This window comes from Diabrotica virgifera, chromosome 8 (genome assembly GCF_917563875.1).
Source record: "Diabrotica virgifera virgifera chromosome 8, PGI_DIABVI_V3a".
NCBI classification, from domain to species: Eukaryota; Metazoa; Arthropoda; class Insecta; order Coleoptera; family Chrysomelidae; genus Diabrotica; species Diabrotica virgifera.
The window spans coordinates 203536326-203554999 of NC_065450.1; the positions used below are offsets into that span (position 1 = coordinate 203536326).

The 18674-nt window shown below is 32.8% G+C and overlaps 1 protein-coding gene across 1 annotated transcript in view; it reads right to left on the reverse strand.

The window, feature by feature from the left end:
* The window catches only part of LOC114325650 (zinc finger protein 154), a 37986-nt gene that overhangs the window by 9613 nt on the left and 9699 nt on the right, over nucleotides 1–18674 (reverse strand). Inside the window, exons 2-3 of the mRNA XM_050659635.1 lie at nucleotides 16537–16801; nucleotides 13446–13887 (exon numbers count right to left, since the gene is read on the reverse strand). Of these exons, the coding sequence (XP_050515592.1) occupies nucleotides 13446–13887; nucleotides 16537–16801 (707 nt within the window). The remainder of the gene's footprint in view (nucleotides 1–13445; nucleotides 13888–16536; nucleotides 16802–18674) is intronic.

The following is an 18674-nucleotide window of genomic DNA, read 5'->3' on the forward strand; positions in this document are numbered from 1 at the left end:
TTTGTTTATAACTTTTTTGTTGGTCACTTGACGATAAAAAGTAATAGATATAAAATTGTAGAAAATTTAGTTTGCTACATTTTATGTGTAATTAAATTTTCTCTAGGATTGCTAGTTTAGGAGATATAGCGCGAAAGCCCTTTGCACCCCTTTTCCAATATGGCGGCCGGGGGACAAGGGTGGCGACCCCAAAAACTTGAACTTAAGCTTCTACTGAAAGCCTCTACACATTAAAAAAATAAAATTTACTCCTCTAAGAAATGCAACCCTAAATGTAACATTTCAATGGACTATTTAGCCAATTCTGCACAATTTTTTTAGGGTAGCGAGTAGACCCTCTTTTACGTGGTAGAAAATAGATCTACTTCAGGAATGCGACCTTGCCAAGTGAGCTCTAATTATCTTCTGGAACCTGGGTGAAATTATGTCTTAGACCCATATAAAGGGATTTAAATAAGCATCCAGAAAATAAGAGTATTTAATCCATTAGTAAATAATGATAAAGAGGAAGTAATGTACGCACTAAAAAGAATGAAAAACGGTAAAGCCCCAGGTCCAGATGAAATACCAACGGAAATTCTTAAACTGATAGAAGAAGACTCGATCAACATTTTAGTTGAACTTTTCAATAGCATTTACACATCAGGAAAAATACCACAAGAATGGCTTTTATCTACCTTTGTTATTATACCAAAAAAGATGAATGCCAAACAATGTAGTGATTACCGTACAATCAGTTTGATGAGCCATGTACTGAAAATATTCCTGAAAATTATACACACTAGAGTACACAGAAAACTGGAATTGGACATCAATGATACCCAGTTTGGATTCCGAAATGGACTCAGAACAAGGGAGGCGTTGTTTGCACTGAACGTTATGTCTCAAAGATGTCTTGACATAAATCAAGATGTATTAATGTGTTTCATAGATTATAACAAGGTCTTTGATAAAGTGCGGCATGATCATCTAATCAGACTCCTGGCAGAAAAGAATTTAGATAAACGAGACATCCGACTAATAGCAAATATGTACTACAATCAGAAAGCAGAAGTGAGAGTAGAGAATAATACCACTGAAGAAATTGAAATAAAGCGAGGTGTGAGACAAGGGTGTACACTGTCACCAACCCTGTTTAATCTCTATTCCGAAGACGTAATGAATAGAACACTCTCTGAGCAATCCATAGGTATTAAAATAAATGGTGTTAGATTAAACAATCTGAGATTTGCCGACGACACCGTTCTGATCGCAGAAACACTTGAAGAGCTACAGACATTGGTGAATAAGATAGCAGACTGCAGCGAAGAATATGGACTATCTTTGAACATAAAGAAAACTAAATTTATGGTAATATCGAAATCAACACGAAATGTCCAAAATTTATATTTACACAATGAAATTATCGATCGAGTTAGCAATTACAAATATTTAGGCACTTTAATAAATGAAGACAACGATAGCTCAGAAGAAATCAAAATAAGAATAGAAAAAGCCAGATCCATATTCACTAAAATGAAGAGAGTGTTCTGTGGAACAGATTTGAGCCTTGAAATGAAACTTCGCCTGATGATATGTTACGTACTTTCTGTGCTGTTCTACGGAATGGAGTCATGGACGCTGAAAAATATTGATACCAAAAATTAGAGGCATTTGAACTGTGGATGTATCGCAGAATCTTGAGAATATCATGGACGGAGAGTCACAAACGTTGAGGTCTTGAGAAGAATGAATAAAGGAAAGGAAGTCATATTTACGATCAAAAAACGAAAACTGCAATACTTGGGACACATTACAAGAGGCGAAAGATATGAACTGCTTCGAATAATTATGCAGGGGAAGATAGCAGGAAAAAGGTCCATAGGAAGAAGACGAAACTCCTGGCTAAAGAATCTACGGGAATGGTATAGCTGTAGCAACAACGAATTGTTTCGGTCAGCAGTTTCGAAAATACGTATAGCCCTGATGATCGCCAACCTTTGGAACGAAGATGGCACTTGAAGAAGAAGAAGTAAATAATATATCGGTTTAATTTTTAAAGTCTCTAATAACAATATTAGTCAATGTTTTGATTATACTAAGCAGGTAGCATTGAATACCTATGTAACTAGGCCACGCACCGAAAAACTGCAAAGTAGACAAAAAGCTGTTGTTAATAATTCACGGCTATATTAGGTAAAGAAATCATAACAAACAAATAGACATTAGTTATACTTACGAAAAGGATGAGACATATTATTCAGAAACAGACTTCAGTAATGTTCAGACGAAGTAACTAATATCAGAAACCAACTGAGTACTAGTTACTGTTGTTATTTAGTGAATAAATAAATATACAGTGAGTCTGCGTAACTTGGAACCATATGGGAAACTTTTTTAATATCAATTTTACGAAAAAAAGTTATTATTCATAAAGTGTAAAAACCTAAGATGCAATTATCATATATCAAATTTTATCAATAATATTCGAGGTATGTCCAAAAATATGAATTTCGCTCAAGAGTAAAGTACCTTTATATTTCACAATATCAAAAATTGAATGGTGGGCTGCAACAATGTTGTAAGCGACAGAATTGAGATTATGCAGGAGATGAAAAAAACAAGATGTAAGTAGATATTGACAAGCTATTTATGAACATACGGATACCAGCATTGCGGTACGAAAAACTCAGGGAAGGCAAAATGTTTTTAGCCGGATTGAAAGATGCTCGCATTGGTCTTTGGATATACAATAATATTGCATTAAAACCTCACTTTGACCCAATATGTCGCTTACAACATTGTTGCATCCCACCATTCAATTGTTATTAAGAAAAGTTTGTAATAAAAATTATGTTATAATATGCATTGCATGCATGCTCTTCTAATTGAAAAAAAAAAATTTAAAATTTTCCTGAAATCACGGATACCAAACAACATTTTTATTTAAGATAACTCCGGTAATATTAATTTTGCGAAAAAAAGTTATTCTTTATAAAAATGTCTGAATAGTCAAAAAACCAAGATGCAATCAAGATATCCATTTTTTTCAATTTTATACGAGGTATGTCAATAGAAATATGCTTTATTGTCATGAAAAATTTAACAATTTTATAAATCGTCTATATAAATAAAATAATGAAGAGAAACAAAAAAACAGTAACAATCTATTGCAAAAATTAAAAAAGATTTGCAAATTGCATAAGCTGCTGCATATGACACTCAAATATAGATTAAGATTATACTTATAAATAAGAATACTGTACTTTCTTAGTTATTGGTTAAGAAACTCTGCTGTTGAATAATATGGTCTTTCAGATAACTAGGCTTTAGTCATTTTACGGAACTTGGGGAAAGATGTTGCAGATTTAAGTTGTAGAGGGAGATGGTTGTAAAGTTTTTTTGCAGAATATAATATAGATTTCTTTACTAACTCACTGGACGGGATCGGTAAATAGATGTCAAAGATAGAATTTCTGGTGGAATAGGCATGTCTAGGTCTTGCTGGAAAGACATGTAGATGTTTACGAATTAAGCAAACAGTTTCTAAAATATATAAAGAAGGTAGTGTTAGAATCCTGTGATCTTTGAAGTAGCTTCTGCAATGTGTTGTTCTTCTGAGGCCAAACAGATATCTTATTGCTCTTTTTTGTAATTTAAAAATAACATCAGATTGGGCAGCCGTACCAGAATCCCAAAAAGGGAGACCATATCGAAGATGTGACTCGAACAAAGAAAAATATGTTATTTTGGAAGAGGCTAAATTCATTTCCTTCGAAACAGATCTTATTGCAAAGCAAGCTGAGGATAGTTTCTTGCTTAACACATCAATATAAAGGGACCATTTCAGATTGCTATCTAAAAAAATACCAAGAAACTTTACAGAATCAACGATACTGATCTGGCTGTTATGAAGAGGTAAGGGTTGAAGAGCTCCTTTATAGGACAATTCTACTGTTTTATCTACGTTAAAAGAGAGTAAATTTGAATTGGACCAGGATTTTATTGTAAGTAGATCAGAAGTTATAGTAGCATGAAGAGTTGCGATATTTGAGTTGCTCCAAGTGATACTGGTATCATCAGCAAAAAGAAAAACTTTTCCATCGATTTTTAAGCTAGTGATGTCATTAATAAAGATAAGGAAAAGTAGAGGACCCAATACTGAACCTTGTGGTACCCCACATACAACATTTTTGAGACTAGAGTCTGTATCATTTGCTCTAACCAGTTGTTTCCTATTATACAAGTAAGATTGAAATCAGTTCGAAGAAATACCTCGAATTCCGTAGAAATCTAGTTTTTTTTATCAAAATGTCGTGATTCACACAATCAAAAGCTTTGGCATAATCACAAAAAACAGTGGCAGTGTGCAGATTATTGTTTAATGCTTGATAAACCTCATGTAGTACAGAAAACATGGCATCTGTGGTACATTTATTATTTAAAAAGCTGAACTGATTTTGTGATAAAATATTGTTATCAACGAGAAAGGACATAAGTCGGGCTTTTATGAGTCTCTCAATAATTTTGGAGAGTACCGGTAGTAATGCAATAGGTCTATAATTGCAGGCATTTGATTTTTCACCACCCTTATGAAGAGGAATAATGATGGCCGTCTTTAGGCACTCTGGAAATTTACCTTTCTCAAAAGAATCATTAATTAGAGAGATGAGGACTCCCAACACACTGTCTGGGAGATTTGAGAAAATTTTTATGGATAGTCCATCGGTACTACAGGAAGATTTGCTTTTGATACTATTGATTGTCTGAATCAGTTCAGATTTATCAACCGGTCTTATAAATAATGAATTCGAGACCTTTCCTGAACTAGGGAGATAGGAAATGGGATCTTGTTGTGACACAATAGTTGATGTTATATTTTTACTCACATTAACAAAGTATTCATTTAGATTTTCTGGGTCTGGAAGGGAAAATGTTTGAGCTGTGTGAGTTTTATTACGAAGATCGTTTATTATGGACCAAGTATCTTTTGCAACACTTTTAGAGCTTCTCAGACGATTTTGATAGTACAATTTTTTAGCTGATTTTATAAGTTTTAAATAGATTGCCCTGTACTTGCTGATATATTTAGTAACAGAGACGTTGGTAGTAAATTTCTTGATGTACAGTAGTGAACGCATATTTTTGGCTGATATGCGGACACCTTTGGTAGTCCAGGGTTTGTGATGTTTTGGCTTAATTGTGATTAAAGGAAATGCTTTATTGAAGATACAGACAAGCTTATTCAAAAAGTCACTGAAATTATTATCGACGTTCATAGAAGGAAAGGGCCACTCAGAGGTTAAGCATAAATTTTGGAATTTACGAAAATTCCGAGCGGAAAAAATCCTGCCTAAACTGAGTTTTCGATGAGGGCTTGCTAAAGATGTTATTCGTATAAACCGCTTCATGATCAGATAGTCCCGCATTAACAGTTGTAGCGCAGACATCACGGGGTGAAAAATCTGAGACAATATAATAAATTATGGTAGATGAAGTTTTTGTAATCCTTGTAGAAGAATCAATGTGCATTGTTAGACCATACGATTCAAATATGTTGACCAGGGATATTTGTGTAGCACAAGCAGCAGCATAATTAATGTTAAAGTCCCCGCATAAATTTTTTCTGCTTTTATGGTTCTTACTGTAAACTAAAGAAAACTCAAAGAATGCTTCGCTTAATAGAAAATCATATTTTGTTACCAGAGAAAAATCATTATTTGTAGAAAGAATCAGGGTGCCTCCATGCGCTGAACTTTGACGATCGTACCTAGCAATAGTGGAATATTTTTCTACAAAAAAAGGCTCGTTGACTTCAATCCTGTGCTCAGTAACCGCAACTATCGGAGGAAACCCTAATTCCTCTAGAAATAGAAATAATTCATCAGTTTTATATCTTATAGAATGAATATTAATCAGAACCATGCTAAAGTTGTTATCACTAAAATAATTTGAGGATTCTAGTCCCTCAGAACACGTCGTGATGTTTAAAAATTTCATTTAGGAGAGACGTTTATATCAAAAAATATGAATTTCGCTCAAGAGTAAAATACCTTTATAGTTCACAATATTTCCACTAGAAGGATGCAAATGCATATTGAAACATAGTTTTTAATTCTGAACAACTTTTTATATGTAATAACAAATTTCAATATTGTGAAAAATAAAGGTACTCTCCAGCGAAATTCATATTTTTTTGACATACCTCGTATAAAATTGACAAAAGTTAATATCTTATAATTTTATTTTAGTTGTTAGATTATGCAGAATTTTTTATAAAGAATAACTTTTTTTCGTAAAATTAATAATAACGGAGCTATCATATATAAAAATGATGTTGGGTGGCTGTGATTTGAGGAAAATTCTCAAATTTTTTTTCTTCAATTAGAAGAGTGTAAATGCAGATTATAACATAATTTTTAATTACAAACAACTTTTCTCAATGACAATTTTCGATATTGTGAAATATAAAGGCACTTTACTCTTGAGCGAGATTTATATTTTTTGACATACCTCGTATGCTGTTGATAAAATTTGATATCTGATGATTGCGTCTTAGATTTTAGACTATGCAGAGCACTTTATAAAGAATAACTTTGTTTCGTAAAATTGATAATAAAAAAGTTTCCCATACGGTTCCAAGTTACGCAGACGTGTACGTATACGAGTACTTAGTGTCTTCCAATAAAGCAACCCCCTTGTAGGGATTGCAACCCCGCTTATTACCATACCCAGTCTGCCATTTAATTACCTTTTAATTACCACTTCGGTGGAGAAAGCAATGGGAAACTACATTACTCTTCCCTAGTATTATAATCATCATGACAAATAAAATACAAGATAAGACACTCAGTCCCTGGCAGACTTTTGATAGTCAGAGGGTGCCTCTTGATGAATCTGATGTTGTGACAAGTTCTGATACAATTCTAAACATTCTTTCAACTAGTGATGAATCTATACAAATTAATATACCTCATAACATTGTAACACGCTCTGGTAGGACTGTAAAAAGACAGGGAGTATGTTTATTAAAAGACATAAAGGGGGAGATGTCGCAAGTAAGCATGTGAAGTCACCTTTAATAAGAAGGTTGAGAACACTTTGACACACAGCTTTCCTGAGAAACAAGTAATAGATGAAAAGATGATCAAAAGTAACAGATTTAATCCAAAAGATTGCCATGTTAACATACAACTTGGCAGGACACATAGGAAGAATGGAAAACAATTGTTGGCAAAGTCAATTGTTGAATGGCAACCATGAGCAAATAAGAGAAGTAGCGGCAGACCTTGTAACGTTACAAACGTCACATCTTTGCTATTTTATTTTTAAATAATTATTTTACTTTATTTTCTTTAATATTTCATTAGTAATTGTTTTCTTCTATTCGTTTTAACCTGCTTTTTCATTAAAAGCTTGTTTGGCGCCCTCTTTTATTATCCTCTATTTCCCTTCTCTCTTTTCATCTAAAATCTAAATCATCATACGGAACGTATTTCATATATTCTACTCTTAGATATCTGTCTTTTAATACGAAACATGCCTGCCACCTCCTACGTCCTACTGTCATGATAGTGACACTTCGTCTCCCAATTGGTGGTCTCAAAATGGTGGTGGTAAACTCATAAAAGCCAAGGAAGCTTGGAAATAAATCATTTTTATTCAATAGACGACCTTTCTCTTGGGGTAAGAATACTAAAAATTCTAATTATTACAATCATTATATTCCTACATGCATACCTAGCTTTTTATAATCATTTTTTCTTATACCTAACCTCCAACGTCAAAGTATGTGTTCTGATATTTTAGTTTTAAATATATCTTTTTAACTTACATATATGCATGTGAGTAATCAAATAATTTAACTATTCCCCTCATCTCAATTCCATTTAATTTACCCTTGCCATCTACTAGTTTTTGAATACTATTTGACAAAGGTACAATTTGGTTAATAACTTCTTGATTGTCACTTATACACATTATTCTTCTAGTTTTTTGGGAATAAAACCACTTTTCTCCCTCCGGGAGCTTCAAGCATCCTCAAATCGCCGGCGATACAAGAACGAGGAACATGTCATCTAGACTGCAACCACATCACCTAGACTGCAACGACCAACATCTGTAGGCCTGGTGGAATACAGCCTCTAGAACGCCAGTGCCAGTTGTAGAAACAGCAGTACCATTCGACATCAAGAAGTTACCAGCGAACCAGATACCAAAAGCCATAAGTATAATCCAGAATTGTTAGTTTTTGGCAAGAATTTGAATATATTTGTTAATCTATTTAAGGTACTAGTACACTTTAGAAACCAAAAATTGGCATTTTTTCAAGATTTTTTTTCTCAGAACCTTTATTAAAAATGAACATAAAACTTTTTACATATTATTATCTAACTCTTAGAGAATACAAAAAATATATCTTTTTTCATTTATGCACGTACACTAATATTGTACAGGGCGCCAAATTCGACGCCTCGAAAAAAAGTAGTTCCGATGGCGGACAGTTAATCTCACTATTGGGATCTCTGAAACAAAAAAATCGTACGGCATTTGAAAAAGGAAGGTTTCTTACGTGACAATTTACCACCGTTAGTAAAAAATTCCGCAAAAAAAATTTTACGGAAATTTGAAAAATTTTTGTGAAAAAATCGTCTGTTTTTCTTCAGTTTTTCACGGTTAAAAAATATTTATTTTTTATTTTTTGGTCATATTGTGGTAAGTTGTCACGTAAGAAACCTTCCTTTTTCAAATACAGTACGATTTTTTGTTTCAGATATCCCAATCCTGAGATTAACTGTCCGCCATCATTTTTCGAGGCCTTGAATTTTGCGCCCTCTACAATATTAATGTAAGTGCATAAATGAAAAATGATATAATTTTTGTACTCTCTAAGAGCTAGATATCAATAAAAAAGTTTTATGTTCATTTTTGATAAAGGTTCTGAGACAAAAATTCTTGAAAAAAATGATTATTTTTGGTCTTCTAAAGTGTACTAGTACCTTAATAAGTCATATTTTTATTTATATCTTTATTGAACAATAAACATGACTGGTTAAAAATACTGTTTTGTTTGCTTCCGTTCTAAATTTTCAGAGTTCATATCTAAGATTAGGACAAGACGAACACACACCTTGAGATACTGAGCTAGGCTGGGGCGAACGATAGCTATCTTAGTTGATTGGAGTAATATTTTCGAATAGCTGATGTAGTCTATCGCCATTTTCGTTTCACTGGCGCCCAAGGTGGGCGCCAGTTGTATAAAATAGTATTCAAAAACTAGTAGATGGCAAGCGTAAATTAAATGGAATTGAGACGAGGGGAATAGTTAAATTATTTGATTACTCACACGCATATATGTAAGTTAAAAAGATATATTTAAAACTAAAATATCAGAATACATGCTTTGACATTGGAGGTTAGGTATAAGAAAAAATGATTATAAAAAGCTTTGTATGCATGTAGGAATATAATAAGGAATATAATGATTGTAATAATTAGAATTTTTAGTATTCTTACCCCACAAGAAAGGTCGTCTATTGAATAAAAATGATTTATTTCCAAGCTCCCTTGGCTTTTATGAGTTTACCACCACCATTTTGAGAATTGAGAGACGAAGTGTCACTATCATGACAGTAGGACGTAGGAGGTGGCAGGCATGTTCCTTATTAAAAGACAGTTAAGACAGATATCTACAGAGTAAGAATATATGAAATACGTTCCATATGATGATTTAGATTTTAGATGAATAGAGATAGGAAATAGAGGATAATAAAAGAGAGCGCCAAACAAGTTTTTAACGAAAAACCAAGTTAAAACGAATAGAAGAAAATAATTACTAATGAAATATTAAAGAAAATAAAGTAAAATAATTATTTAAAAATAAAAAAAGAATGTGTGTGTACTTTGTACGCACGTAAGAAGTTATACTTCTATTATATGATTTAAACGAAATTAATATACTTTTTATTTATATTTTGTTTAAATATTAAACTAATTTATACTTACTACTTCTCAAACATTTTTATTAGAACAGTGCCAAAAATTAAAATAATAAAAGAATAAAACACAAACACATTAAACAAGCCACAAATGATGTCTGAACATTAATTGTCGAAAATTTTTTGAACTAAATACGTATTTTCTGAAAATACAATTATATAATAAATATACTTACAATCATAAAATGTATTAAAAAAAAAAACAAAAAAGAAAGTTTCTATTGGGACTCGAACCAGCGCTGATAAGAGCGGTTGGTATTGGAATTCATTCGCCTTCTCCGCTTAGCCACGGACACTATGTGTCATTATTTACGAAGATCGACTAACTAAACGGATTAAACTTGTGATATTTTGATATTTTGAAAATTGATCAAATTATTTTAATTTTGAATTGAAATGATTTAGAATTGAAAAAATACAACAAAACATAGAGTAAAAAAACAATATATTAGGTGAATATTGATAGAAATTTTGATGGTAATCAAATTATATAAATAAAAGTATTACATACTATGTATTTTGGCAGATCAAATAGGTAGGTTTATACCCATGATACATTAACAATTATTACGTACCTGTTGCTTTTAAAAACTATTTAAAAGTCACTACAATATTATAAACTTTTTTGTTTCTGTCCTCACAACAATAAAACTAATATATTATACATTTGTTTACCTTTACCTCCAAACCACAGCTGCCATATCGGATAATTTTTGACATGTCATTTGAACATCCAATCAGAACAAAGTTATAATGCGCATGCGCCGGGCTGATAGGTTTTAACATATAAAAAAATCACCCTCTATCGCCGGTAAAGAAGTATAACTTCAATAACAAATATGTGACGTTTGTAACTCATGTTTTTCTGATGGGTGAGAGGAGTGTGTAACGTTACAAACGTCACATATTTGTTATTTTAGTTTTAAATAATTATTTTACTTTATTTTCTTTAATATTTCATTAGTAATTATTTTCTTCTATTCGTTTTAACTTGATTTTTCGTTAAAAACTTGTTTGGCGCCCTCTTTTATTATCCTCTATTTCCTATCTATTTTTCTCAAAGAAAACAGGAACGTTACAACCTCATATTAGATGGTCTAATGACATCAAGTGAATGGCTGGTCACGAAATTGATGCAAAAAACAATGAACAGAAATGAATGGACACACTTAAGGAAGCTTACATCAGATGATGGACGGAATAGTTGTTGATAATGATAAAAAGGGTATTTTTAATGAAGATACCACATAATATAACCAGTGGCGTAACAATCTCCGTCGGGGCCCCCCGCAGAATTGGAAATATGGCCCCCTTTAAAAAATTACTAAATGCAACATGTGTAACAAATACCTATATTTGTTACAGTCCAGTAAATGAACGTAAAATATAGCGATACCGAGTAATTTTCAGTGTCACCACCGAAGTGGTCAACTCAAAACTTTTCGAGTTATTTATGAGTAAAAATGTTTATTGTTCAACAAAAAACCACGTTGTTAGGCGATTTTTCGAAAATAGTTCAAAGAGTAAGTATTTGATCGAGCAGAATATTGTTAGCAAAAATGTATCTAGCTTATAAAAAAATGAAACAAAAATGAAGTCTATCGACCCAGTAAAAGAAAAGTTGTAGCTCACGAAAAGTTTTTCTTATTCGTCAAATTTCAAATCGAATATTTCAACGTGAAATAAACAAAAAATGAAATACTTTTCGGGGAAACTCATTAGACCTTCTTTAAAGCGTTTAAAAGAAGCTTTATTTTTTACAAAAGTTTCTAGCATCAAAACTAAGCCAGTTACGCTTAAAATACAGTTAGTCCCATTTTTTGGTAAAAAAAAAATGTGAAAATCTCCCCCTATTTAGCACTCCAAACGAAACTAATCATTATCGTCTTACAAATTACTTAACTTTTTTATATGGCCTGTAAGTTTCACCGGTTTAAAGTGCTTATTTTTAAAAGGGTTCTAGTTGAAAGGGATTGAACGAGTCACTAATCACGAGTATATGCAATTTTTAAACAGCCATGTCTTAATCAATTTTTGTCTTACAGAAAAACAAAATAAAGCCAAAATATTTATAAAAGCAAGACCTACATTTTTCCAAAATAAAAAAACTTTTTTTACTATGAAACCAAATTTTTTCAAAAGTAAGAACTTCGAACTGGTCAAACTTACAGATCATAATAAACAATAAATATTTAAGTAAATGGTAAAGCGCTAACGATAAATTTTTTTTGGGGTGAGAAATAGTGGCAGATTTTCACGATTATTTTTACCAAAAAAAGGGGTCAACTTTATTTGAGCGTAACTCGTATAGTTTTGGTGCTAGAAACTTTAATAAAAAAATAAAAATTAAGCTTTTTTTGAAACATTTAAAAAAGTTTTGATTAGTTTTTCCCGAAAAGGGCTTTATTGTTTGGTTATTCCAGGTTGAAATATTCGATTTGGAATTGGACGAATAAGAATAATTTTTTATGAGCTTCAACTGTACTTTTACTGTGTCGACAGACTTCATGAATAAGTACACCATTTTCTTGTATCTTATAACCATATTTTTGCTACAATATTTTTTGATATCTAATATATAATTCGATAAATACTTATTTTTGAGTTATTTGCGAAAAACTCGTCTGAAAACGTTTGTTTTTTTGTTAAAAAATTAACATTTTCATTCGCAAATGACTTGAAAAGTATTAACATAGATAAAGAAACTCTATAGAACAAAAGTTGCTTTACTAGTCAATTTATGCATTTCCGGACTAAACGTACCTGTTTTTCACCCCAAGGAGGGGTGTTACCCCCTCCTGGGGTCCAACTTTGAAGTGGAGTGTACTAGAACCTAAATCCAAATTGTCCAGCAAATGCGTCCTTCGTGACGTTGATCATTTCACTCCAAAACTGTCATTTACTGAAACTTCATTTTCAATACTGCACTGCTTAAAAAAAGTATGTATGCAAATAATATAACAACACATTTTTACATATTATATTAGACGGCAAGATGGGGCCCTTGACATATTGGGGCCCCCACAAGCTTGGTAAGCTTAGGGCGTGGGGGCCTCTGTTACGCCTCTGGATAATTGTATCGAAATACTAAACGTAGGTAAAGATTAAAGAAAAAACCCATTTCTAGATTTAGAAATATTGTTCTAAAATTAGGCAAATTGCATTTCTCAAATCGTTCAATAGTCACGTATAAAGCATTATAGTTTATTGTCGTCACCATAAAAGTTCGTGAGACCGGAAAGGAGTAAGTTTCTAGATATGACATGATTCACTTTCCGAATACGCCTATTTAGAAATTTACGTTTTTAAATTCAAACACACAAAGTAAAATCATATACCTATAACAGATTTTTACATAATATCAGACGACAAGATGGGGCCCCTGATCTATTGGAGCCCAGCAAGCTTCACGCTGCGGGGGCCTCTGTTACACGATTTATACACGATTTAATATTCACCAGAACTTACCTCTTAAAATGTATAATATACAACGGCTTATAAAAGAAGGATCCATTGCAAATTTTGCACGTCCAACTCTTACTAGCAGGATAATCTTTATGTGCATCTGCTAAATGCTCCCTATATGTATGTATATTGGCACAATTCATGTTACATTCATCACACTTAATAGTAGAAAAATAATGGAATTGCACATGGTCTAGCATATCCTTATCTAGAAACTCTTGACCACAGATCTTGCAAGGAACTTTTTCACAGTCATCAGTATTAGCTTCTGCTGATAAAAAATTAGCAAAAAGAACTGGTTCTTCGGTTTCAGTCTCTGTTACAAATAAATTATCTACTGAATTATCTTCGTCAGATTTGAGTTCGCTTTTTACTGCTTCACACTGGACACCAATTTTCAGTTCTTCTGTTTCAAGTTCAGACAGAGTTGATTTTGGAGAATTTCCTTAAAAATGTATACATTAGGATATGCATTTTTTAAGTGCTGTTTCACATTATTAGAACTTTGAACGTGCGAGGGTTTTCTCGTGCGATAGTTTTGACGCACCTATCCTTTTCACACAATAAAAATTGAGTCGCATGAAGATATTTTGCTGTGTTGTTTGGTATATTATTTTTATTTACACTTTGTGGCTGAGGTAGGTACATGATACGATGTCGGATATGTATCATTACGATGTATCATTACAAATGGGTATCTTTTGTCCATACTTTTGTCCTAATGTACTGTAATGCGTATTTAATTCATTTGCAATTTCTATTTTGTCACGTTATTATTTCTTATGTTTTTAATTAAAAGCCTTAATTTGTTTTTATAATCGTCGTTCTACTGTGTTATTTGTGGGATCTTGGATTAGCTCATCTAATTAGCAAATACAATCTATGTAATAAAATATTCTAACTGGGAAATAAGCCACAAATGAACTAAAAAATGATTTTATTAACGTTTCGACATCCGATTTGGACGTCGAAACGTTAATAAAATAATTTTTTTAGTTAAATTGTGGCTTATTTCCCATTTAGAATAGTTTATTATAAAAATTTCACAAGGAAACAGCTTCAGAACAACATTACAATCTATGTTTTTCATGTACAGAATTTAAAAGACCCTCTGTCATCCATTCATTTTTAAATGTTGTTCCCCTCGATTTAAATGTTGTTTTTAGATAATTTCACACAGGACGTGACCGCCGCCCTACTCCAGTCTTCACCGAGTTGTTTACCCTATAAAACTAAATATAATTTCGTAGAATAAAAGGTATATTTTATATGGAGCGAAATCAAATTATAGCGTTGTGTTTACTTTATCGTCCAAAAAAGAGAAATAAGAGGAATCCGAATTCATTGGGTCCATCCTATTAACACAAAAAGATACGATTCATATATTTTTATATTCACACATATTGATGGAACACCCTCTATACTCAACGTTAGTTGCAACTATGTAAAATAAAGTTTATTATAATATACTTAGAAGTTTTAATTACTGTTGTTATCAGTAACATATAATTAATTTTGCTGTTTATAAAATGTATTTAAATTCGTCAAATGTATTCGTCAAATTAATTAATTCAAATTAACTCGTGCACTGTTAAGTGCACGGCATACACCATTCCAAGCATTTCTCGTCAAGTTTCTATCTTTATATATTTCTATTGTTTTGTCCCAAAGAACGGGTCTCGCTTCAGTTAATGTTAATAATATTTCACTATCAATCTGAGACATCATAATATAAAATATATGCACCTACTTCAAACAGCCACAAAGTGTAAATGAAAATAATGTACCAAACAACCAAAGAAACTGCGTTCGTGCGACTGAACGACAGTATCATATGAAAGGATGCATTAAGTCCGCTATGCTACTGGGTGCGTAAAGACGGCACGGCTGCCGTCTGTTGTAAGCGAGGGATGGCATAAACACGGCGACTTCACCGAACGTTGCATCCACCGTCTAGTGAGAAAGGCTCCATATAATTACATGAGCCAATATTGGATTGTCGTCGTGGGTTCTAACCCTCGCACGTTTAAATTCTTATAATGTGAAACAGCACTAACACTCCGATACACGACAGTGGTCTATCAGAATGCGCAAAAGGTTATTTCTTACATAAATAAATAATATACATATATGGTTTTTTCAGTACCTTTCAGGCACCCAAAAAAAGTACTTACATATCTAAATATTTTACAAAAATAAAAGTTTTTGATTTTGAAATATAGATCATTCTCTCTCAACCCTTTCAGCTCCACTGTAATATCTCCAGTCTTAGCCCTGTGCCGGCAGAAATAACTTCGTTTGAATACTTATGTACCGTGGATGCGCTTACGCGTCCACAGCCACAGCACTGATCTATAGTCATCTTTGGACGCGGGTATGTGTCACCGGAGTGAAAGGGTTAATATATCACAGTTGTGTGGTCACGTAAGTTTTAGAAATATGTACTTCGATCTATGGGCTGTGGATTAAAGTCACATTGAATGCAGAATATAGCCAAAAGGAAACTAGAAGAAATTTGGGAATTGAGCTAATAAAAAGCATATCCAGAAGCCTCTACATCAGTTTTACACTCATATTTAGTCTAGTGGCCAAATATGACATCTCTAAAGCTCTATCAGATACCCTTCCCAATAAAAGTGAACACTAGATATTGCAAAAAACGGAAAACAAGACATTTCTGTAAGTTTTGCATAAATTTTTTGATTTTATGTATTTTTATAATTTGTTCAAATAAAAGTATAAAAATACTAAGGTTTTCATATTTATTCTGTATTATGTAATCTGACTAGCCACAAAATGTATTTCCCTCAATAGTAAATAAAAAAACTTTTTATAAAATAGAGTAGGTATAGTAAAATTTTTGTAATATCTCAATATTACAAAAACAATATTGCGTCATCATTTTGGGCCCTGATAGCTCTTGTGTGTTAATCGTTTTTCAGGGATCTTGGGTCCTGATACACCACTGTGGTGCACTAATGTATTTTTTCTAGATGTCATGTAGCATAGCGTTAAGACCTTCGGATATTTTTATAATTCATACATCTAACTTACATTGATTAAAAAAGGACTTACAGAAATCAAATATACCTACTGCTCAAAGGTGTGGATGGTTCAGTACTAGAGAGTCCATAATCATGGTCCACGATACATTCCCCCACTGACTGAACTTTTTCTTCTACTTCGACTACATTATCAACTAATCTATTTTTTATGTCCAGTTCATCTATATTAATTTCCTCTAACATATGTAACTTTCTGTCAGCTTCTAGAATGTTTTGCTGGATTTGGAAAGCAAATTTTAAATTGCAACAGCATTTGACACATGCAATTGTTGGGAATGGTTCGTCTTCGTCGATCTATAAAGTAACAGATTCTACTTTAGTCACAATTATTAAATCTGAATTTTGGTTGGGCTAAATGTGCCCAACTGTTCGAACATTGTAAGATCCAAGACATAGGTATAGAAAAATATATTGTAAAATAAATGAGCAAAATTGGTGAATCGGCGAATGAGCCTTGAAGGGCCCGTAGTCATACAACTCCAAAGAAAAAAAAAGATCCAAGACAGGTGAATTACTACAACAGATGACCAAGTAGAGAGAAGAAAAGAGCATTTTCAGTAAATGCTAGGTATGCCCAGGGATAATGCAGATGAAATTGTCAAAAACCTGCAGAATATATATTTGAATATATCTTGTGACGCCCCTTCTAAAAAGGACATAATAACAGCTATCAAATCTCTGAGAAACAGCAAGTCCCCGGGAATAGATAACATTGCTATTTTATTGGCTTCAGTGGACAGTGTTTCCAATTGGTCAGCCACATCTTGGAACCTTTGTCCTAATAGGCATATATCGCCGGCATATCCTAGATTGCTTAGGCATGCGGTTAACATCCATTGTATCCCTCTTGTGTCGGAGTCTAGTTTTGAGAGAACATACTATAAAGCTATGTTAAAAAGAAACAGAGAAAGCATGCATCCCTGTCTGACTCCAGTAAGTCATTAAATTCATCACTGTTGATCCCATTGTGTGTCACACTGAATTTCGCCTCACTGTACTGTGCCTTTATAATGAAAAAGTTAAAAAACTTATAATAGTATGGTATAGTTAGACCCAAACCCAGACATCCAAAGTGAAAGTTATCCTCCAACACCAAATTGTTCTATATGGTCCACATAGTGTTCAGAAAAAAGTCACACCATTTTGAGCGTCGGGTTTGGGGGGAGAGGGGGGAGAAATCTGCAAATTCGTAGTTTTTTACGTTTTTCGTCAATATTTCTAAAACTAAGCGGTTTAGCATGAACAATCCTTTACACAAAATTGTTCTACATTAAATTTGAAATAAAAAAGGCCCTATGCATAACCCTTCTAAAATTAACGGTTCCAAAATTACGGAGGTAGTATAGTATAATTGGTCCAAAAAAGGCCTAACCCAGACATCCAAAGTAAAAGTTTTCCTTTTACACCAAATTGTTCTATATCGAGGGTTCAAAGACAGTACCTCGTAAGTGACATTTTTATTAAAATCGGTTTTGTGTTTAATCTAGCTTAGGACATACAGATCCACCTATTTGCAGTTCTAAAGAACCAAATATTTCAGGCCTTAGGTAGAAAACTGTAAGGGAACGTTAACTCGTAAATGCGCCGTAAAAATATTTTAAAACCAGGACCTCGTATGGTGCAGTTTGTACAGTACGTCAGTGGGCATGTTTGAATGTTTTGTTTTGATCGCCGTTATTTGAAGTTTAAAGGTAAAATGGAGATTTTATTAAAATCAAGTGTATTTATTCTGTTAAATACAACATAATTTGGCTGTCTAAAGCGGTGTTTGTGTTGCTGTTGATTAATATTTCTCTGATAAACTGTTTTATTTATAGGTGTGACTTTATCTGGAGCAAGTGTTTCAGTCTGTTTCAGATTTGAATAGGGCTTACTGCAAATGTTGTACAGAAAATGAAAAGACACCATTAACTCACACTTGTTTAAGAACTATGATGGACCAAATGAAGTTGTCTATTTTTCATCCACGCAAAGACCAGTGTGACAATTGTTTTAAATTTAAAAATGGAAATTTATCTGAAAAAGAATATAATGACCACATAATCAGAAAATATCGAGCTAGAAGTGAGAAAGAACGTGACAAAAAGGAGGCTATTGAAGGAAAACTTTTTGTTATTATGATGGATGTTCAGTCAGTGAAACTATCTCCTCAATTACCGGCCAGTGC